Here is a 24,372-nt window from a genome sequence, read left to right as displayed (position 1 = left end):
TGGCGGACCGGTACATCCACCACCGGGCTCGCTGCCCTAGGTCATCGGAGCGCGTCTCCTGCATCGCAAAGCGGAGGGCGAGTGCATAATGGATACCATTGTGGTCGGGGCAGGCGCGGTCCAGCTCATTGTCGGTCATGACCTTCAAGAGGACACGCGCGTGGTGACGCAGCATCGCATAGCTGGGGAACCACTTCCCGATCTCCGTCAGGTCCGCACACATGGCCTTGTCGTCGCCTGCGAGGTCATCGATGACCCTCTTCCAGGCGGGGTTGTTCTCCATGTCCGCGGCAGTGGTGTGGTGGTCGGCGGCGAGGGTTTTCTTGATAGCTGAGTGGGGGTTTGGTGCGGGGTAACCGAGGCGACGCGGTGGACTGAAGGTGTGTGGAGAGTGGAGTGGTGGACTAAAGGTGAATGGAGAGTGGAGCAGTGGGTGGGTGGGCTTAAAGAGCAGAGAAGGAAGCCGAAGAGGCGTGAGCCATTGGGCCACTAGCAACTACTAAATAGTTAGGTTAGTATCTGCCCTTGATCAAAGCACTACTACTTACCCCACTGGCATTGCCACCAACGTTCGATACCACAGGTCCTGGGTTCAAGACCCAGGAAAAACTCTTTTTGTGTAATTTTTTTCTTTAATCAAAATTTGGTACAGGCATACAAATTCAGTCATAAAAATGGCAAATCTTTCCAAAAGAAGCAACACAAACAGTTAACTTCAATTTCTTATCTGAACCCACTTCAATTTCTTATGTGAACCCAATTTAGTTATCTGAACCCATTTTAGTTAACATTTGATAGAAAGTACAAATGACACAAATCCAGGAGGAGGTTCATGTTCATTTGACAGAAGGTACACATTCTAGGAAAGATACAAAGTCATTTTATTACAATGACACAAGTTCAATCAAATTCATTCAGCATGCCCTTCAGCTTCCTTATCTTCTCCTCGGTGGCCTCTTTGTGTTTGAATAGGTCACCAATCATGTACTCAAGCTTCCTTTTCTCATGCTTCAAGTCATCCCTCTCTTGAATCACTTGGTCCCTCTCCTGCACTGCTTGGTCCCTCTCTTTCTCTGCTTTAACCCTGAATACCTGATGAATGTTGGTTATTGACTTGTCTGTCATCTTCTTCTTCTCAAGTTCTTCCTTTAGATCAGTCAGAGCAAGTTGTGTGCTACCTAATTGGCTCATTGCCTTCTCCTTCTCAGCCACCATCTTAGCAAAATCAAGCTTGAAATGCCTCAACTCATTCTCCATCTTCTGCTTCTCTTCAAGAACCTTCAAGTTTTCTTCAGCACTCACAACATTCTGTCTGAGCCTCTGTTTTTTCTCCTCTTCATACATGGTCCATATACTAGCTAGGCTCATCTTCAGAGCATCAGGCCACTCAGGGTCAACCCACTCAACATATCTGCATTTAGGTACCTCCTAACAATTTAGACCAAACCAAAAATTCAGTTAACTGCTAGTATTCAGTTATGTGCATGATGATGAAACTTAAAACATAAAAATTCAGTTAACTGCCAGTATTCAGTTATGTGCATGATGATGAAACTTAAAACATACTACAAATGACTTCCTGTTTAACAGTGTCAAATGCAAAAAAATACTAACCTTCTGTGCACAAGCTAGAAACCTTCTGCCACTATCATCAGATTCAAATGCCACATGCTTCTCACACAAAGATCCATGCCCACATCTAAAGCTAGGCAGATCTGTAGCCAAGCCACTCCATTCCTCACAGGAAATTGTGGCAGGTAGCTAAACAAAAGAGAGACATTTGGAATCAATTGAGAGAGAAACCCTAGCTGAGAAACCCTAGACTGGGTGTTCAATTGATAGATCACACTAACCTTGCTTGTCATAGAGTCATCTTCAGAAGAACTGGGAAGATCATCCCAGGACACCATGGTTGCTGCTAGCTGAAGATGAGAAGGGGATCTGTTGGTGCTATTGGACAGAGGAGAGAAGGGATCTGGTGGTGCACGAAATTGAAGATAAAAGATGAGGAAGAAGGGGATCTGGTGGTGGTGGTGGACTGGTGGTGGACCAAAGCTACATGTAGAGTGCAAGTTGCTGGGTGGGTGTTTGCAGCAGGTGCAAGTACATGCTTGCTTTTGTTCAGTTGTGTTGAGAAAGGGGGCCTGGGCTGACAGTAATTTGAAAGCAATGAGGTTAAGTACAATTCTGATAGAATTGGATTGGGTAAACTACTATCAGAATTAGTTTAACTACACTTCTGACATCAAATACATCTATCAGTAATTTCAAAGCAATAAGGTCAAGCATTTCAAAGCAATTAGGTCAAGCAGACTTCACATTACTGACATATTATCCATTACAACAAGCATTACAACCAAGACTTCGTACTGAGCAAACAAAAGATCTCTACACTGGCATTTTAGTATGCTCAGTTTAGAACAAGAGATCTCTTAGAACACCTGCACCTACTCAATTAACAGCACTTCACTTCTTCATAATTAAGGTGAAACACATCACACAAAGCACTATAACAAAAGCCATCAGCAGCTTTAGCAGCAACAAAATCTCTCTACCTAATCCTAAAAGCATAACAATTTGCTGCTTGGTAGCATACTTATTCTCAATGGAGCTGGCATAATTAGCTCTTCCAGCCATGCCTATCCCAGCCATGCCCATTCCAGCTGTGCCTCTGCCTGCCATTGATTCAGCCCTTTGCCTCTCAAGCTCTTCCCTCCTGTCCTCAGTTGCACCAATTGCATCTACAGCAGTATCACCAACCAGACTCCTTGTTTCAACCAGATGCTGCACATATTCAAGCTCCCAGCGCCAGAAATCACAAGTGACCTGAGAATAGAAAATTACAGAGTGAATGAATCAATGGGAACCTAGTTAACCAACTACTGTATTAATCAGTGCAATGACTAGTTAACCAACTGATTTTCCTAAAGACCAATTTAATCAGTTCTCTGCTTCAATACTACAGTGAGTTGACACGGCATGAATCAATCTACTGAACTGACACTTACATGGTGGTTCACGCACTTGTAGAAGATCCATCCATCATGCTCATCGGTGCTAGACCGGTAGAACCTCACCTGCTCGCCGCAATCCGGGCACCCGATCAATGGTACAGCAATGGATCGGCCATGAAGTGCAGAGCTGATGGAGCTGGAAGACGATGTGAAGGAGGAGGCGGAGGAGGGCGTCGGCAATGGTTGCGACGGCGGAGGGCGATGACACCGATAATGGTTGTGGCAGCAGCGGAGGCTAGGGTTCGGAGGAGAGGAAGAGGAGAGCGAGGGGATAAGGAGTAGGCCGACCAGGTGCGACCAGGTGCGCGGTCGGTCCGACCAGGTGCGCGGTCGGTTGACCAGGTCTTGGCGATTTTGCAAAAAAAACCTCGCATGCAGTAGTATTAACCCACGTGAGATCAGGTGGCGGTCAAAGCCTAGCTGGCGGCCGCTGACTTGGCCAAGTCAGTGAATACATACACGAAAACGTAGATACAGACCAAAGTGAACCCTCTGCGCAAGTACATGGACCGTAGTTCGGGTATTTTGAAATAGTGGTACTAAAGTGTCAGCCAGCTCAAGTTTTGGTACCTACAGTGAATTTTTCTCATTGAAGAAATACATGGTCTTGATAACCCGACACAGGTAGTGAAGGTAAATTCTCTCTATAGATTTGATGAAGGTGATATCCCTCGTTATAAGTCTGCTAGCCAATGCTTAGATGAGTTTGATAATTTTATTGTTAAACAAGAAAACTTCAATGCTTATGTTGGTAGACAATTGAAACACAATGCGGATATGCTTGAACACTTGAGTGATTATATGTCTAGAGTTAAAGGTGAACTTAAACTTATTAGTAAACATGCTTCTATGGTTACCACTCAAGTAGAATAAGTACTTAAGGCTCAGAATGATTTTCTCAATGAATAAAATAATAATAAAAATGATAATGTTGTTAGAGTTATGACTAGAGGGGATAAAATGACTCAGGAACCTTTGTATCCTGAGGGCCACCCTAAGAGAATTGAGCAAGATTCTCAGAGATTTAATGTTCATGCACCTAGTTCTGCTAAGAAGAAGAAAAAGAAAAATGATAGGACTTTGCATGCTTCTAGTGAACCTGTTGTTGACACACCTGAGAATCCCAATGATATTTCTATTTCTGATGCTGAAACACAATCTGGTAATGAACATGAACCTAGTGATAATATTAATGATGAGGTTCATGTTAATGCTCAACCTAGCAATGACAATGATGTAGAGATTGAACCTGTTGTTGATCTTGATAGCCCACAATCAAAGAATCAACGTTATGATAAGAGAGACTTTGTTGCTAGGAAGCACGGTAAAGAAAGAGAACCATGGGTTCAGAAACCCATGCCTTTTCCTCCTAAACCATACAAGAAAAAGGATGATGAGGGTTTTGAGCGCTTTTGCTGAAATGGTTAGACCTATCTTTTTGCGTATGCGTTTGAATGATATGTTTAAAATGAACCCTTATGCTAAGTATATGAAAGATATTGTTACTAATAAAAGAAAGATACCGGAAGCTGAAATTTCCACCATGCTTGCTAATTACACTTTTAAAGGTGGAATACCAAAGAAACTAGGAGAACCAGGAGTACCAACTATACCATGCTCCATTAAGAGAAATTATGTTAAAACTGCTTTATGTGATCTTGGAGCCGGTGTTAGTATTATGCCTCTCTCTTTATATCGTAGACTTGATTTGAATAAGTTGACACCTGCTGAAATATCTTTGCAAATGGCTGATAAATCAACTGCTATACCTGTCGGTATTTTGTGATGATGTGCCTGTTGCGGTTGCAAACGTTACTATTTTAACGGACTTTGTTATTTTTGATATTCCCGAGGACGATAGTATGTCCATTATTCTTGGAAGACCCTTTTTGAATATGGTGGTATGGACGTTACTATTTTAACGGACTTTTGTGAGGATGAGCTGGTATGGACTCGACCTCTCTTGTTTTTGTAAATATGATTAGCTCATCATTCCTGATTCAGCTTATTATGAATGAAACATGTTTGCAATTACAATTAGAGATTATAGTTGCTCATGCCATGCTTAATTTGCTAGGAGTTTATAATGGTTTACCTTGCGTGCCAACATGCTATTAAAATGGTTGTGATGTGGTATGATAGGGTGGTATCCTCCTTTGAACAATTCGAGTGGCTTGACTTGGCACATGTTCACGCATGTAGTTGAAAGAAAATCAACATAGCCTCTACGATATTTATGTTCATGAACCTATTGTGTTTTCATGAATATATGTGAGTTCTTGATCCTATCTTGCAAGTCTATAGTCACCTATTATGTGTTATGATCCGTTAACCCCGAAGTGACAATAATCGGGATACTTACCGGTGATGACCATAGTTTGAGGAGTTCATGTATTCACTAAGTGTTAATGCTTTGGTCTGGTACTCTATTAAAAGGAGGCATTAATATCCCTTAGTTTCCAATAGGACCCCGCTGCCACGGGAGGGTAGGACAAAAGATGTCATGCAAGTTCTTTTCCATAAGCACGTATGACTATATTCGGAATACATGCCTACATTACATTGATGAACTGGGGCTAGTTCTGTGTCACCCTATGTTATAACTATTGCATGAGGAATCACATTCGACATAATTTTCCATCACTGATCCATTACCTACGAGCTTTTCATATATTGATCTTCGCTTATTTACTTTTCCATTGCTACTATTACAATCAATACAAAATCAAAACTATTACTTTTGTTACCATTACCGCTACTATCATACTACTTTGCTACTAAATACTTTGCTACAGATATTAAGTTTCCAGGTGTGGTTGAATTGACAACTCAGCTGCTAATACTTGAGAATATTCTTTGGCTCCCTAGCATTCGCAACTGCCACGTTCGGGTTGCGCTTGGCTCTTCGCCTCTTCGAGAAGACGAACAATGATGTTACTACTACTTCAGCAGTATCAAATCCACTGTTGCATGTCCATCCACCGCGTGTGGGAGGGATAGACACCACGCGCATGGGCGAGGGAGAAGGCGTGTAGTAGTAAAATCAAGCTTCTCCTCGTTGTACGAGTTGACGCGACACATCATAGCACTTGCCCCACATGGTTGCCTCTAAACTTGGCTGAAAGACCCACAACGTACAAACTAGAATCACCAGGATGACAGGTAGGGCCAGAAGATTATTTTAATAAAAAAGCATGGAGCCGACCCCAACGATTTTAAGCTTACAGGCACGGTACACGCTATCCTAGACTACTCTACACATGAAACTGCCACACAAGCGTCCTGGCTGCGCTTGGCTCTTCGCCTCTTCGGAAAGTCGAACAATGATGGAGTACTACTGCAGTGGAGGAGTACTATAGTATGCTTCTGGCCATATGACACCGATTGAATTGTTGCATGTCCACCGCGTGCGGGAGGGAGAGCGTGTAGCGAACGAAAGCTTCTCCTAGTCCTACCAGCCACCACGCTCATGGGCGAGGGAGGGACACAGCTTCATTGACTTACTGCTCCTGCCTTTGCGTCTATGACAGGTGGGTGGCCCACCTGTCATGCAGCCAAAGGCAGGTGCGGTTAAGGCGAGAGGGCGTTGTGGTAATCAAACTTCTCGGTCTTGTACGAGTTGATGTGACACATCAAAGCACTGCACTCGATAATTTGCGTTTACCGATGCATTAGTTACTCCCTCCATTCCTAAATATAAGTCTGTTTAGACATTTCTAATGGACTACAACATACGGATGTATGTAGACATATTTTAGAGTGTATATTCACTCATTTTACTTCATATGTAGTCACTTGTTGCAATCTCTAAAAAGACTTATATTTGAAAACGGAGGGAGTACAATGCATGCATGCATGCCGTGACTTTCCTTTTGATACTTGCATGTGTTGATTTGATGCACCTTGCCAAATTTTGACTATAAATTTAACTAACCAAATGTTCATGCATGTCACAAAAAATTACGGGGCTGTTTGGATTGTGACTATGTTTGTCTTATGTTGCCACATTATTTTTGCCACACTTGCCTAACTTGAGTTGCTCAAATTGTTAGACCCACTTTGGCTTGCCTAAGGGAATCTTGCCACACTTTTTGTGTCTATGACACGTGGGGTTCACTGCTAATAAAAAATTCTTGTCTTAGGTGTGGCTAGAACCAAACACCCACCTAACTTGGTCAAATTTGCCTAAGGTGAGGTGTGGCAAAGTGTGGTAATATGTGGCTGGAAACCAAACAGCCCCTACATCATTGAAAACTATGTTCAAATACGAATCAAACGATATAATTTTTGTTAACATGTACTAACATTTTGTCAGTTAAATCTTTGGTCAAAATTTAGCACTAATTACAAAAGGGACCAATGAATATTGTACTCTCACATTTTGTTTTGAGGATACTCCCACATACTCCATCCGTGCCCAAATATAAGTCTTTTTAGAGATTCTAACAAGTGACTACATACGCAGCAAAATGAACGAATCCATACTTTAAAATATGTCTATATACATCTGTACGTTGTAGTCCATTTGAAATGTCTAAAAAGACTTATATTTAGGAATGGAGGGAGTAGAAAATATAAATAATAATGCATGTTGGGGCAGCCCACATTTTTGATAATTTTAGCTGTGGGCTTGTTCACAATTTTTACGAGGGGGTGGTTGTTCATTTAATGGTGGGTCTTGTACCAGACTTGAACGATACAAAGTGTGACCTGGCACACTGTAACACCACTTGGAATAAGCGGGTAGCTATCTCAAAAAACAATCAACAACTAAAAAACGGCGACCTGGCACGTACACAATTTTAAACGATTGTTTCGATGGAGTGAAAAAGGAAAACTACCCCACTGCGTATATATAGGCTGGAGCCTCCGCGCTTGCTTGCTAGGGTTGCTCTATTCACACACTCTCATCCTCTCCAGATCTAAACAAGATAGCGGTGGTAACACTGTCTTTCTCCCTTCAAAAAACACTGTCTTTCTATCCTCACCGCTGGTTACAGATCCGGACGTATCCCCCTCCACCGGTGAAGGGGAGGAGGGGCATCGTTTAGGCCGTCGCCAACAGCGAGGGAGGAGATCCACTGCCGGCCGCACCATTATCTCTAGCCGAGCGCCGGCGCGGGAGGTCCTCCGATCCCTTCGTCATTGCCCTAGTGTGGGCGTATCCAGCCTCCCGCCACCCACCTATCCACATCCCGACGACCTTCAGGTATATCTTCCTTCGAAACCACCGTAGCTCTACTTCCCCAACTCGCTACGTTGCCGCATGTGCATCATTTTCTGCCTCTCAGCCCCTCTCGATCGGATGGTCCAACGTCACCTATTTTTTTCTTCTATTGTTAGAGGTAAAGCTACTTCATGGAGTCGAATCTTATACTTAGTTCAAACAAGAAATAAAGTGGGGGTGGGGGAATTTAGTATGTGCATCGGACTTGGTACAAACAGGAAGGATAGGGGGTGAAAGTAGTACAAACTGGTCATCCAACCGGTCTCTTGGTCGAAAAGGGAAATATAGGGGAAACGTTGTACACAGTGGTATGACCAGGATTAGATTTGCTATCCACAAATAAGATGGCTGCATGCATCATTATGATGCATAGGCCGGGGGCACGCCTCCATTTCCAAAAAAACATATGAGTAGGTGGCTAGAGTGAACAAAAATGGGACCAACCCAGATATGTTACTTGGATGTTTGTTTCTCGGGGCAACAAACTCTGAATCACCACTTTATGCCCCGGTTTAGGTACATGGTGCTGGACTACTGGTGCACCCACTATCCCATGCCCTTATACCAAATATTTAGTTGTTCTTAATCTAATGCCCCTAGTAAAATGAAGCTATGCCACTGTTATAAGCCATGATAAGTTTAGCCAAATGTTTTTGCCTGTAATTGTTTGAGACTCTGACTGTTTCCTCTGTAGCTATTTGTGCAAACATGGATATCCATTTCACCTGGTTGCTGCTGTGACCTTTTGGTGCACTGCACAAAACACGTCTTAAAAGAAGTGACTTTTGTGCTGTTTAACTGGAATGTCAGAATGGAACAGTTGGTTCATTTCGGTGGAACTGCACAAAGGGAGATCTGTGTTCCAATCCTCATCATCCATATTGGCACCATAACCTTCCTTTAGGTAAGAATGATATTTAATGCATGTCTTCATCTCTATTTTGCGACTGCCATGAGAAAATAATGCTATTGTTTACTAATACACTTGTACTCCCTCACTAACAAAACCAATTCTGAAATAGAAGGCCAATCATGTACTTGGTTTCACCAACTGGTGAGGAGAAAGAGAAACAGAGCATGAAGAGGAAGAAGAAGAAGAAGAATAAACAGTGCCAAGGTGATATTGCTGAAGCCGAGGCCTCAGTCGAGGCCATTCAAGGGCTCCGGCAACGTCTACCTTACATGTGAGATGATCCTCCAAGGAGCCCTTTGTAGCGCCCCGAGACCGATGTGCCAGGTGTCGTTCAGTTATTCGCTGTTGTTGCCTTGTCATTGCTTGCGTGTCATGCATTGCATATCATGTCATCATGCCATCATCTCATAAATCTTTTGCTACTCAACTAAATAAATTGCATGGGTCTTTGATCCATTTAAATCGAGGGAAGTCACTTGTGATATCTCTTTATAACATATTGAAGCCTCTCAATATTATTAGAGAGCTAAAATAAAAATATTCCATTCTTTTGGAATTAACCAAAACACACTTGAAAAATCCCCACTCCCTTTCTACTTCAAGTTTGGTCCCCAAACTTTGCCAACATTTTTTTCCCATTTATCGAGGCTCCTCCTAAATTCTCAACATTTTTGGACTCTTCTAAATCCTAGTCCTTGTTCAAACCTTTTAAATTAAATTCAAATGACTTTGAATTTAATTCTTGCAATCTTGCCCACTCCATTTTTCTTGGGTCAAGCTCATTTTTGTGAGTCCGGGAAAATTATCCGCATGCCCAAATTCTTGTCCACTCATTTCTTTTCTCTCCTTTTCTTTCTTTGCTTTTCTGTTTTTAGAAGAGTTTTGAAAAGAGAGGGAGTGGAGAGCCCAGCCGCCTCCCTCTTCGCTGGGCCGGCCTCCTAGGCCCACCAACCCTCCTGAAGCCCAGCCGCACCGATAACCAACCCTAGCTCTGTCCCTCGATCCCTCTCTTCCCCTCGAACCCTTCCTCCAGCGCCGCCATCTCCCTCGCTCATCCCGATCCCCATCTCACTCTCTCCCTCTCGATCCCGCGCGCCTCCCTCTGCAGCACCAGGCCGTGACCGCGCCTCCTCCTCGCCAAATCCTCGTCGCCCAAGTGCTCGAGGAGAGGAACCCCTCGAGCACCCGCGCCCGCATCCGTCGTCCGCCGCCGCCTGGCCCGTTCGCCCGCCTCCTCGCGCGACCACAGCGCCTCACCGGACCCGGGGAGCACCGCCGTCGCCTGCAGTCGCCGGTGCCCACAGCTCCTCGCCGGACCCGGTCCCGGTCCCCACACCCTCCTCCCTCTCCGTGCGGCTCCCTCCCCGCGCCTCTGCTTCGCGCCTCCCGAGCAGTGCCGGGATGCTCTTCCTCCCGCTGCGTCTAGGAGCGCCACCACCAGCTCTCCGCGCCGCGCCGTCCTTCCTCGCTGCCGGCATCCAGCCTCCCCGTGCTCGACCCCAGCCTTCTCTGCTTTGCCTTCTCGCCGGAGATTGCGTCCATGTCGTCTTCTTCACCTCTTGCCCGAGACCCACCTTCGGCCTCGCCATGGTTCGCATGTACCAGCTCCGTCTGACAAGGACGTCGCCCCGCTGCCTTTCCTGTCGTTGCCAAGACTAGTGAACACAGGGACACAAGACCGCCTCTATGGTTTCCTGTCGACAAGTACCTTCTTCAAGCCTGGCAAGTACCTGGACGCCCGATGCCTAGAACGCCTACCGTCGACCCCGTGGACGTCAAGTACCTCTACGAACTGTGTACGACTACCGCCGCCGAGGGCCGTCGAGTGAACAACAACCGTCGCTGTGGATCCGGCAAGACCTCGGAGATCGACTCCGTGGACCGACAAGTACCCCAACGTCATGTGTACAATGACCGTCGTCGAAGACCCGGATAGCAAAACGTCAAGTACCTGTGACCGAAGAACGCCATGTACCTCTCCGAAAAACGAACATGTACCACTACGTCCGAAGACCTCGAAATCGTCAAGTCCGACAACGATTGTGCACAGCTACCGACGACGTGCATGTTGCCAAGTACCCTATCCGGATCGTCATGTTCCACTACCGTCACCGAGATCGCGAGAACCTCTACCGTCGACCCTAGAGTGTGCGAGAACGTCTACTTCCACTACCGCCGTCGCGAGAACAACTACTTCCTCTACGAACTCGAACCGCTCGAGAATGCTCCCTTGGAAGGTATAACCATCGAGATGACGCCCGTGAATCAAATGTTGTGTGATTTATGAGATGCTTGTGTTCGCACCGTGTCCGTTTTGTCACTCATTTTCCTTGCCACCGATACGTGGGAAACCCGGTATCCGGGATCACTCCCCGTACCTCTTTCACATTCCACACATCTCACATTTGTTTCTTGCACCGGGATCACCGGAATGTTGCCGTGGCACCATTTCCGTTGTAGTTGCCGTGGCACCCCTTTTGTTCCGCCATGACGACCAAATGCTTCATAATGCTCATGTCAACTCTTAATGAAATTGCATAAACTTGAACATGTCATCCGCATCATGTTAACAACTTTAAGATGTTTAAAATTTGTTGTTGCATTAAAATTGCTGATGCATGTGGGGATCTACCGGAATTATTGTTTGTTATTCCGGCCTCATTTAAACTTGCCTAATTAGATAGTTTTATTATGCTTCTCCTCTTGCCAGGTTTAACAACATTTAATATTGTTGGGTACATAAACGAGATCGAACTAAATAATTGATGTGGTGTTCCGTCAATATGCAACTCGTTGCATATTGAGCTCCACTTAATTTGTAGGATTGTTGTGCATTTTGCCATGCCATGCCTATTTAAATCGGACATGCATCATAATTGTTTGTGCATCGTGCCATGATTATGTGGTGGTTGTTTACTATGTTGTTTGCTTCTTTCCAGTGTTGCTTCTTCGGGTTGTTTCCGATAACGTCGTGTTGTGAGGATTCGTTCGACTGCGTCCGTTTGTCTTCTTCATGGCCCCGTTCTTCTTCCTTGCGGGATTTCAGGCAAGATGATCATACCCTCGAAATCACTACTATCTTTGCTATGCTAGTTTGCTCGCTCTTTTGCTATGCCAATGCTACGATGCCTACCTTTTGCTTGCCAGCCTCCCAATTGCCATGTTGAACCTCTAACCCACCTTGTCCTAGCAAACCGTTGATTGGCTATGTTACCGCTTTGCTCAGCCCCTCTTATAGCGTTGCTAGTTGCAGGTGAAGATTGGAGGCCGTTCCTAGTCGGGACATTTATTTACTTGTTGGGATATCACAATATATCTTATTTAATAAATGCATCTATATACTTGGTAAAGGGTGGAAGGCTCGGCCTTATGCCTGGTGTTTTGTTCCACTCTTGCCGCCCTAGTTTCCGTCATATCGGTGTTATGTTCCCGGATTTTGCGTTCCTCACGCGGTTGGGTAATAATGGGAACCCCTTGACAGTTCGCCTCAAGTAAAGCTCCTCCAGCAATGCCCAACCTTGGTTTTACCATTTGCCTCACCACCACCTACTTTTCCCTTGGGAGTCGCTCTCTCGAGGGTCATCTTTATTTTAACCCCCCCCCCCCCCGGGCCAGTGCTTGTCTAAGTGTTGGTCCGAAATGGGCAGCCTGCGGGGCCACCTCGGGGAAACTTGAGGGCTGGTTTTACTCGTAGCTTGACCTATCCGGTGTTGCCCTGAGAACGAGATATGTGCAGCTCCCATCAGGATGTCGGCGCATTGGGCGGTGTTGCTGGTTTAGTTTTACCCTGTCGAAATGTCTTGTTGTACCGGGATACCGAGTCTGATCGGAATGTCTCGGGTGGAGGTCTATTCCTTCGTTGACCGTGAGAGCTTGTTGTGGGCTAAGTTGGGACACCCCTGCAGGGATTTGATCTTTTGAAAGCCGTGCCCGCGGTTATGGGCAGATGGGAATTTGTTAACGTCCAGTTGTAGAAAACCTGAAGTTGACCTTAATTAAAATACATCAATCGCGTGTGTAACCGTGATGGTCTCTTTCCGGCGGTGTCCGGGAAGTGAACACGGTTGTTGGAGTTATGCTTGACGTAGGTTGTTATAGGATCACTTCTTGATCATACTTTCATCGACCATGCTTTGCCTTCTCTTCTCGCTCTCATTTGCGTATGTTAGCCACCATATATGCTAGTCGCTTGCTGCAGCTCCACCTCATAACTTTTCCCTTACCCATAAGCTTAAATAGTCTTGATAGCGAGGGTGCGAGATTGCTGAGTCCCTGTGGCTCACAGATACTTCCAAAACAAGCTTGCAGGTGCCGATGAGTCCGTGTAGATGACGCAACCAAGCTCAGGAGGAGCTCTATGAAGATCTTGTCCTTTGTGTGGTTTCGTTCTAGTTGATCAGTAGTGGAGCCCAGTTGGGGTCGATCGGGGACCTTTGTCGCATTTGGGGTTTTTCTTTTATTTTGGTTCCGTAGTCGGACCATGAGTGTATTTGATTGATGTAATGTTTATTCATGTAATTGTGTGTAGTGGCGATTGTAAGCCAACTATGTATCTCTTTCCCTTATGTATTACATGGGTTGTGTGAAGATTACCTCACTTGCGACATATGCCTTCAATGCGATTATGTCTCTAAGTCGTGCCTCGACACGTGGGAGCTATAGTCGCATCGAGGGTGTTACACCCTTCCACTTCTGCGTATTGTCCATGATGAATTTGATGCTACTGTTAGAGTAATATGCTAATGTCTTTCTATCCTTTCTCACTAAGCTAATGAAAGTTTCACCTTGTTCCTACTTGTGCAAACAATCATACATTTTAGTGGAACTACACAAGACAATACAATGAACTGTATCCCAGCTAGTGCTTTAACTCTGCTAGAAGTTCTTCATAATCTTTCGATATAATCTCAGCACTAGTAAACAAGATTGATTTCAACCATACATTTGAAGTGCACAAAAATATATACTATTGAGTGATTCCAGTGAGTGCTTTATCATCTCTTCTGGGACTACATGAATAATCTTTTTTTGCTCGGGTTGGTACTAGCCTAAGGCCTTCATTGATAACCCACAAGTATACGGGATCGCAACAGTTTTCAAGGGTAGAGTATTCAACCCAAATTTATCGATTCGACACAAGGGGAGCCAAAGAATATTCTCAAGTATTAGCAGATGAGTTGTCAATTCAACCACACCTAGAAACTTAATATCTGCAGCAAGGTATTTAGTAGCAAAGTAATATGATAATAATGGTAACGGTAGCAAAAGTAATATTTTTGGGTTTTATAGTGATTGTAACAGTAGCAACGGAAAAGTAAATAAGCGAAGAACAATATATGAAAAGCTCGACCATGGACATCAGTTAGCAACAGTAGCGAAGGAATTACTTGGGTTCAGTTAACAGCAAGGGATCGATCGATCGCTCGGGTTCAGTGTAATGCGTAGCCTGCAGTGCAATCGCTCGGGTTCAGTTAGAGCCCAACGCCTCGCACCCACGCGCGTACGTGTACGAGAGAAACGTGCATCCCTCGACCCCCGACCACCCACCGTAACCGGGAACTCCCCGATATTTTCCGCGCCCTCGCTTCTACAAAGGTTTTTTCCATCATGGACGGTCCAAAGAATGTCATGCTGCTGCGTCTTCGGCCCGCCCAGGACGAAAAGCCCATTTTCTGTCATGATTTTTTGTCATAGAAGTAGGACCCCACCACATCTATGATGATACCGGGTTTTGTCACAATTATCGTCATCGAAGTGTCATAAGTATGACAGAAAAAAATCGTTCGGCCGAAAATGTCACGGATATGTCTTTTTTTGTAGTGTGTTGTCATCTGAGATTTGTTATTATTGCTCGCTAGTTGATTATGCCATTGATATGAGTAAACACGAGACCTAAGTGTTATTGTGAATGTGGTTAGTTCATAATCTTTGCTGAAAACTTGAATGCTGGCTTTACATATTTACAACAATAAGATCAAACAGAGTTTGTAAAAGTTTTTCTTTATCACTTTAAGTTTGTCAACTGAATTTCTTGAGGACAAGCAAAGGTTTAAGCTTGGGGGAGTTGATAAGTCTCCATCGTATCTACTTTTCCAAACACTTTTGACCTTGTTTTGGACTCTAACTTGCATGATTTGAATGGAACTAACCCGGACTAACGTTATTTTTAGCAGAATTGCCATGGTGTTATTTTTGTGCAGAAATAAAAGTTCTCGGAATGACCTAAAACTTCACGAAGAATAATTTTGGAATTTATAAAAAATACTGGCGAAAGAATCAACACCAGGGGGCCCACACCCTGTCCACGAGGGTGGGGGGCCCGCCCGCCCCCCTAGGGCGCGCCCCCTGTCTCGTGGGCCCCCTGAGGCTCCACCGACCTCAACTCCAACTCTATATATTCACGTTCAGGGAGAAAAAAATCAGAGAGAAGGATTCATTGCATTTTATGGTACGGGGCCGCTGCCAAGCCCTAATCTCTCTCGGGAGGGCTGATCTGGAGTCCGTTCAGGGCTCCAGAGAGGGGAATTCGTCACCATCGTCATCATTAACCTTCCTCCATCACCAATTTCATGATGCTCACCGCCGTGCGTGAGTAATTCCATCGTAGGCTTGCTGGACGGTGATGGGTTGGATGAGATTTATCATGTAATCGAGTTAGTTTTGTCAGGGTTTGATCCCTAGTATCCACTATGTTTTGAGATTGATGTTGCTATGATTTGCTATGCTTAATGCTTGTCACTAGGGCCCGAGTGCCATGATTTCAGATCTGAACCTATTATGTTTTCATGAATATATGTGAGTTCTTGATCCTATCTTGCAAGTCAATAGTCACCTACTATGTGTTATGATCCGGTAACCCCGAAGTGACAATAATCGGGACCACTCCCGGTGATGACCATAGTTTGAGGAGTTCATGTATTCACTAAGTGTTAATGCTTTGGCCCGGCACTCTATTAAAAGGAGGCCTTAATATCCCTTAGTTTTCAATAAGACCCCGCTGCCACGGGAGGGTAGGACAAAAGATGTCATGCAAGTTCTTTTCCATAAGCACGTATGACTATATTCGGAATACATGCCTACATTACATTGATGAACTGAAGCTAGTTCCGTGTCACCCTATGTTATAACTATTACATGAGGAATCTCATCCGACATAATTATCCATCACCGATCTATTGCCTAAGAGCTTTTCACATATTGATCTTTGCTTAGTTACTTTTCCGTTGCCACTGTTACAATCACTACAAAACCAATACTGTTACTTTTGCCACCGTTACCGTTACTTCCATATTACTTTGCTACTAAATACTTTGCTGTAGATATTAAGTCTTTCAGGTGCGGTTGAATTGACAACTCAACTATTAATACTTGAGAATATTCTTTGGCTCCCCTATGTCGAATCAATAAATTTGGGTTGAATACTCTACCCTCAAAAACTGTTGCGATCCCCTATACTTGTGGGTTATCACAGGGGTGCACCACATAACCCAACACGCTCGATCCCTCTGGCCGGACACACTTTCCTGGGTCATGCCCGGCCTCAGAAGATCAACATGTTGCAGCCCTACCTAGGCTCATCAGAGAGGTCAGCACGCCGGTCTAAATCCTAAGGCGCAGGGGTCTGGGCCCATCGCCCATTGCACACCTGCACGTTGCGAGGGCGGCCGAAAGCAGACCTAGCCTCTCTAATACAAGAGCAGGCGTTCCAGTCCAATTCAGCAAGCAGTAGAGAGAAGGAATAGGCGATATCGGGTTGAGTCAAGGGGGAGCTTGCCTGGTTGCTCTGGCAAGGAGGGGTCATTAACAACGTAGTCGATCGGGGCACCAGCAGCGGCGTCAGTCTCGTAGTCTACCAGAGAGAAGAGGGGGAATAAACAATGAATACAATGCAAACAGATGCATATCGATGCATGACATGACAAGTAACGCGCCAGGTGTGCCCTAACGCAGTAGGAGGTGATACCGGCGAAGGGGGGCAACATCCGGGAAAGTATCCCCGGTGTTTCGCGTTTTCGGACAGATGAATCGAAGGGGGAAATTTGCGTGTTCGCTATGCTAGGGATGTGTGGTGGACGAACGGGCTATGTATCCGAATTCGTCTCATCGCTCTGAGCAACTTTCATGTACAGAGTATTTTCATCCGAGTTACGGTTTATTTTCTATGATTTATCAAAGTTTTATGCATTTTTTGAAATTTAATTAATTACTTAATTCGAACATTATCGAGAACAGTGAAAGGTGATGTCAGCATGACATCACCATGACGTCAGCAGGTCAAACCCAGCTGACCAGAGTCAAACCTGACCTGTGGGTCTAGTGGGACCCACCTGTCATTGAGACAGAGGTGAAAAAGGATTTGTTTTAAACTAATTAGGATTGATTAAGTGTGGGCTCCATTAGTGAGTGACAGATTAGTGCTTTAATTAACTAATTAATTAATTAGCAGATTATACTTATTTCAAATGAAAAGCTTAAAGGGGTGGGGCCCGCGTGTCATTGACTAGGGCCAACTAATCAGGTTTAGTTAGTCAACTAATTGATTAGGTTTATTAACTACAAATAATTATATTAATTTAATTAATTAATTCATTATTATTATTATTTCCTTTTCCCCTTTTTAAACATTCCAGGGGGTGGGCCCCGCGTGTCAGTGGCTCTAGAGGAGCCTAGCAGGCACGTGGGCGACGGGTTACGGGCGCGGTTGTGAGCATCCGACTGGGCGCAGCGGGGCAAGCGGGCGAAGGGGCAGGCACGCAGCCTGGCTCTGGCGGCTGGAGCAGGGCGGCGTGGTTAGCGGAGAGGGCCGCCGCGGCGGACGTCGGACGCAGTGGGAGCGGGGTGAGGCCGCAGACGACGGCGGCGGCCCTGGTGGACGCGGCCAGGCACCGCGGGGTGGAGACGGCGGCGGGCGTAGGCAGCTGGGCGACGCGGGCGCGAGCAGCGTGCGGTCGGGCAGTGCGGGCACGTGGGCATGCGGGGTCGCGCGAGGGAGATGGAAGGAAGCGGGGCTCACGTCGAGTCGTAGGGCACGAGGCAGTGGGGCGTGGGGAGGACAATGCGGACGATGACGATGGGGTGGCGGTCCGGCGAGGTGGCGGCGCGGGCTCCGGGCAGCGAGGTCCAGCGGCGTCAGGGGCGATGGGCGACGCGATCGACGCGGCGAAGGGTGCCATCAAGGGAGAGGGGACGGGGGGCGAGGACGAGGGCAGGGGCCGGCGAGGCGGCTCCCGATGGCCACGGGGTCATCCCCGATCCGATCTGGATCGGGGGAAGAGGGAGAGACGAGAGAGTGGGTGCGGGTCGTGGGTTAGGGTTTCCCCTAGTGGGGATATGGAGGGGGGTTGGGCCGGCCACTTGGTGGGCTGGCCGGCTGGGCCAGGTGGGCCGGCCTGGCCTATGAGCTGGGCCGCCTGGTCTAGTGGGGGTGGGGTTTGCTTTTTTTTATTTTTGTTAGTTTTGTTTTTCTGTTTTTATTCTTTTTTATTTATTTTTTCTTTACTATTTCCTTCAAACTTTAACTTAGCTCAATTTATAAAATGTCAAAACGGCACCTAAATTTAGTATGTCAAATATACCACTGCCACATTAATTTGCTACCCAAGCTAAAATAGTTTTGTAATTATTTAATATTTAAAAGTATTTAAATAATAATGTCTGCTACTATTTTATTCAGCTTATAGTATTTAAACATTTTATAAAGGTGTGGTTTCTCCACCATAATTTTCTATGCAATATTTGGTTCACTCCGAACATTTTAGTTTTAATATTTAAAAAGTTTTATTGTTTGCTTGATTTTGAATTTGAATTTGAATTGCTTTCGAACTGACGCGAAATTAGCAACAGTAATCGAAGTGACGTGCCATCATTACCAGAGGGTTGTTGTAGCTTAATTACCCGGGCGTCACAGGACCCTACGGGTTCGAGAACTATGTAGACATGACCGAGACACATATGTGGTCAATAATCAACAGCGAAACCTGCATGCTCATATTGGTTCCTACATATTCTATGCTGGAATTTTGTCTATTTTGGGCCTAGCCCAATAGCAATTTCAGAAATTCCTAATAAATCCTAGAGGCCCACGCAGCCCATTCGTGCAAGGCAAGAGGTTGAACTAAAGTTTAATCCCACATTGCTAGTTTAGAGGGAGTTGGACCTCCTTATAAGGGAGGTTCTTTCCCCACTTGTATGAGCATGAGAACAAGAGGGACATCCACGTGCGCTCCTCTGCCGCCGCCCGCCTCGCCACGCCACGCCTTGTCAGGACGCGACGCGGGTTGCGGGAATGAGCCGATGTCTAAATTTTTGCCACGCACTACGGGTATACGAAAGGCCACTCAGGAGATGGAAAGTTTTTGCTGTAGTGGACATTGAATACGAACGATGCACCCTTCGGCTGCTGCCTGTTCGTTTCGTCTCCCTCGTTCCCTTCAGCTCCCGGCGCAGCCTCTCGCCTCCTTCTCTCGCGCCTATAAAAGGGAGGTCGCTCCTCTCAGAGAGACGCACCAGAACTTCTTCCTCCCGCCACCGGTTCCAATCTCTGAGCTGTTGTTGTCTTCCTCATTCCGGCTTGCGGCGTGCACCGCAAGTCGGGACAGTAGGCCTCCGAAACCGCACCTCTTTGAGTCCTGTATGGGAGAAGGGTGATAAGGTTTTTGGGGAGCGCTCAACGCGACTACTGACTTTTTCGTCACGGACGCCCCGGACTCCGACGACTAATTCCCCGACGATGACTTCTTCCCCGACGTCGACAACCTCCTTGACGACATGGCCGGCGAGGACACTGACCCCAAGTCCAGTGCTATTATTGTTGTTGTCTTGTATGTGTTCTTCTCCTTCCTGTTTGAGGTCCTACCACAGTTCCTTGTTCTGTTGTTTTCCCTAGATATGTTAGGTCCTACTTCATATATGAAACTTTTCCTACTATCTGCTCTAGAGAAACTTGGTTACAGTTCCTATATGTAGATGTTATTTACCTTCTCTCTGTCAGATCGCATGACTAGTTTTGTCACTGTTATATTAGTCATGCTTTATCTAATATTTCTATTAATAAAATCATTTGGTAAATTTCTCATATTTCCAACAATCCAAAAACCTTATTATAGGCAATTTACCCCAAGTGGTTTTGCTGCTTCCATGAGACCTCCTATGCTTGAGGGTATCCACTATAAGAGGTGGCGCGTGAGAGCAGTCTTATGGTTTCAAACCATGAGTTGCTATGACGCCACGCTTGGCAAGCCTGAAGGGGAGTTTGATGCCCAACAGGAACAAGCTTTTCAGAAAATGGATACTCTGTTTAAGGCTGCTCTCTTGAGTGTTCTTGGTGAGAACATAGTTGATGCTTATGCGTCAATTGACAATGGAAAAGATATGTGGGACGCACTCGAGGCCAAGTTTGGGGTCTCGGATGCCGGCACTGAGCTGTATATCATGGAGCAATTCTATGATTACAGGATGACTGAAGAGCGCTCCGTGGTTGAGCAAGCTCATGAGATACAGTCATTTGCTAGAGAACTTGAGCACATTAACTGTATGCTACCGGACAAGTTTGTTGCCGGAGGTATCATCACCAAGCTTCCTCCTTCATGGAGGAACTTTGCTACCTTACTGAAGCATAAGAGACAAGAGTTTTCCGTTCCGGATCTCATTGGCACTCTTGATGTCGAAGAAAAGGCAAGAGCAAAGGACACACGTGCTCGAGGTATTGAGGGAGGATCTAGTGCCAATCTGGTACAGAAGAAGAACTTCCAGCCCCACAAGTTCAAGAACAAGGGCAAGTTTGATGGTAAAGCAAAATTTGATGGGAAGAACAAGGCTGTGCAACACACAAACTTCAAGAAGAAGAATGACAAGAAGAAAGGTGTTTGTCATGTGTGTGGGGATCCTGATCATTAGGCTCCTAGTTGCCCTAATTGCTATGAAAAGCGTCATCCTGCGAAAGGCAACAAGACTGCTAATGTTGTCATTGGAGACATTGACATGAAGGATGTTGGGTATGGTATATTTCCCACTATTCTTTCAGTATGTCATTCTCCTGATTGGTTGATTGACATGGGTGCTAATGTGCATGTATGCGGTGATATTTCCATGTTTTCATCTTATCAGACCGCAGGGACTTCAACCATGCTGATGGGAAATGGTTCAAGTGCTTCTGTTCGTGGTGTTTGCACGGTCGATCTGAAGTTTACTTCGGGGAAGATCGTGCGGCTGAAGAACGTGCATTATGTCCCCTCCGTCAATAAAAATCTTGTTAGCGGATCTCTTCTGTGTAGATATGGCTATAAGCTTGTCTTTGAGTCGAATAAATTTGTAATATCCAAGTATGGAACCTTTGTTGGTAAAGGCTATGAGTCAGGAGGCCTGTTTCGTTTATCCTTATCAGACATTTGCAATAAAGTTGTTAATCATGTTTGCAACAATAGTGAATCAAATGTGTGGCATTCACGTCTTTGTCATGTTAACTTTGGTTGCATGTCGCTACTAGCGAAGTTGAACTTAATCCCTAGTTTCACCACTGTCAAGGGATCTAAGTGTCAAGTTTGTGTGCAAGCTAAGCAACCTCGTAAGTCTCACATGACTGCGGAAACGAGAAATCTTGCACCACTAGAGCTCATACATTTAGATCTTTGTGAAATGAATGGTGTTTTGACAAAAGGTGGAAAGAAATAATTCATGACATTAATTAACGACTCCACTAGATACTGCCGTGTGTATCTCCTGAAATCTAAGGATGAGGCTTTGAACTTTTTCAAGATCTATAAAGCTGAAGTGGAAAACCAACTTGATCAAAAAATCAAGAGGCTTAGGTCCGACCGTGGTGGAGAGTATTTTTCCAATGAATTTGATGCTTTTTGTGCGGAACATGGTATAATCCATGAGAGGACGCCTCCCTATTCACCTCAGTCAAATGGGGTGGCCAAAAGAAAGAACCATACTCTAACTAATTTGGTTAACGCCATGTTAGACACATCGGGTCTCTCCAAGGCATGGTGGGGGGAGGCAATATTGACGCCATGTCATGTCCTAAACCGAGTTCCCACAAAGAACAAAGAGATAACTCCATTCGAGGAATGGGAGAAGAAAAGGTTAAAACTCTCTTATCTATGAACATGGGGTTGTTTGGCGAAAGTCAATGTTCCAATTCCAAAGAAGCGGAAGCTTGGACCAAAGACTGTGGATTGTGTTTTCCTGGGATATGCTTTTCATAGCATTGGATATAGATTCTTGGTTGTAAAATCTGAGGTACCTGACATGCATGTCGGTACGATCATGGAGTCGAATGATGCAATTTTCTTTGAAGATATCTTTCCCATGAAGGATATGGATACCTCATCTAATCAGGAGATGCCTAGTTCATCGAATCAGGAACTAGTTACAATTATCGAACCTGCCATTTCGATGGAACACTTTGAAAATCCTGTGGAGGAGAACAATGAAGTTCCTACTAGGAGCAAGAGACAGGGGACTGCAAAGTCCTTTGGTGATGATTTTCTTGTGTATCTCATAGATGATACTCCCAGTTCTATTTCAAAGGCCTATGCATCTGAAGATGCTAACTACTGGAAGGAAGCAGTTCGTAGCGAGATGGATTCCATCTTGGCGAATGAAACTTGGGAGATAACTGATCATCCTTATGGGTGCAAACCTATAGGATGCAAATGGGTATTCAAGAAGAAGCTTAGGCCTGATGGTACTATTGAAAAGTACAAGTATCGGCTTGTGGCTAAGGGTTATACCCAAAAGGAAGATGAAGACTTCTTTGATACTTACTCACATGTGGCTCGACTGACCACTATTCGAGTTCTACTTTCACTAGTTGCCTCACATGGTCTTCTCATTCATCAAATGGATGTTAAGACTGCTTTCCTAAATGGAGAGTTGGACGAGGAAATTTATATGGAACAACCAGATGGGTTCGTACTAGATGGTCAGGAAGGAAAAGTGTGCAAGTTGCTGAAGTCTTTGTATGGACTCAAGAAAGCACCCAAACAGTGGCATGAGAAGTTTGAAAGAACTTTAACAACTGCAGGCTTTGTTGTAAACGAAGCTGACAAATGTGTGTACTATCGCCATGGTGCGGGCGAGGGAGTTATCCTTTGCTTGTATGTTGACGACATACTGATTTTCGGAACAAATCTGAATGTTATTATGGAGGTCAAGGATTTCCTATCTCGTTGTTTTGAGATGAAGGATTTAGGAGTGGCTGATGTCATTTTGAACATTAAGTTGTTGAGATACGATGATTGAGGGAGTCCTGGATTAGGGGGTCTCCGGACAGCCGGACTATATCCTTTGGCCGGACTGTTGGACTATGAAGATACAAGATTGAAGACTTCGTCTCGTGTCCGGATGGGACTTTCCTTGACATGGAAGGCAAGCTTGGCAATACGGATATGTAGATCTCCTCCCTTGTAACCGACGCTGTGTAACCCTAGCCCCCTCCGGTGTCTATATAAACCAGAGGGTTTAGTCCGTAGGACAACATACAATCATACCATAGGCTAGCTTCTAGGGTTTAGCCTCTACGATCTCGTGGTAGATCAACTCTTGTAATACTCATATCATCAATATCAATCAAGCAGGACGTAGGGTATTACCTCCATCAAGAGGGACCGAACCTGGGTAAACATCGTGTCCCCTGCCTCCTGTTACCATCCGCCTTAGACGCATAGTTCAGGACCCCCTACCCGAGATCTGCCGGTTTTGACACTGACATTGGTGCTTTCATTGAGAGTTCCACTGTGCCGTCACCATAAGGCTCGATGGCCCCTTCGATCATCGGTAATGATGCGGTCCAGGGTGAGGTCCCCCCCGGACAGATCTTCGTATTCGGCGGCTTCGCACTGCGAGCCAATTCGCTTGGCCATTTGGAGCAGATCGAGAGCTACGCCCTGGCCATCAGGTCAGGTTCGGAAACTTAAACTACACTGCCGACATCCGCGGAGACTTGATCTTCGACGGATTCGAGCCCATGTCAGGTGCGCCGCACAATCAAGACGAGTATGACATAACTCTGTCGTCGGACAATGTTCGGGAGATCGCATCTGCAACTACTCCGGCCTTCAATCCGGAGCAAATTGTGCCATCCGAGGACGGAGGGATAGACCCCGCCATGGAGGCCGCACTCTCAGTGGCGATGGAGCCGGATACTGACTTCACCCCTTACGAGAGTCGTGTCGCCGAACCACTGGATTCGTCTCCGGCCACGGACTCCGGGC

At 45.5% G+C, this 24,372-nt stretch overlaps 1 protein-coding gene across 1 annotated transcript; it reads right to left on the bottom strand.

Annotated features, from left to right (window-relative positions):
- Window positions 1-900: 900 nt before the first annotated feature.
- On the bottom strand, window positions 901-1,910 carry LOC147965610 (uncharacterized). Its single transcript, XM_087530526.1, has 3 exons — window positions 1,854-1,910; window positions 1,615-1,761; window positions 901-1,428 (listed from the first exon to the last, which is right to left on the bottom strand). The coding sequence occupies exons 1-3, from the start codon at window positions 1,908-1,910 to the stop codon at window positions 901-903; spliced, it is 732 nt and encodes a 243-aa protein (XP_087386652.1).
- Window positions 1,911-24,372: the final 22,462 nt, after the last annotated feature.

This window comes from Triticum urartu, chromosome 6A (assembly GCF_056163025.1).
Source record: "Triticum urartu cultivar PI428250 chromosome 6A, HENAU_Tu73, whole genome shotgun sequence".
Lineage (NCBI taxonomy): Eukaryota > Viridiplantae > Streptophyta > Magnoliopsida > Poales > Poaceae > Triticum > Triticum urartu.
Note: the sequence above shows the minus strand (reverse complement) of the source record. Positions and strands in the feature narration are given on the sequence as shown.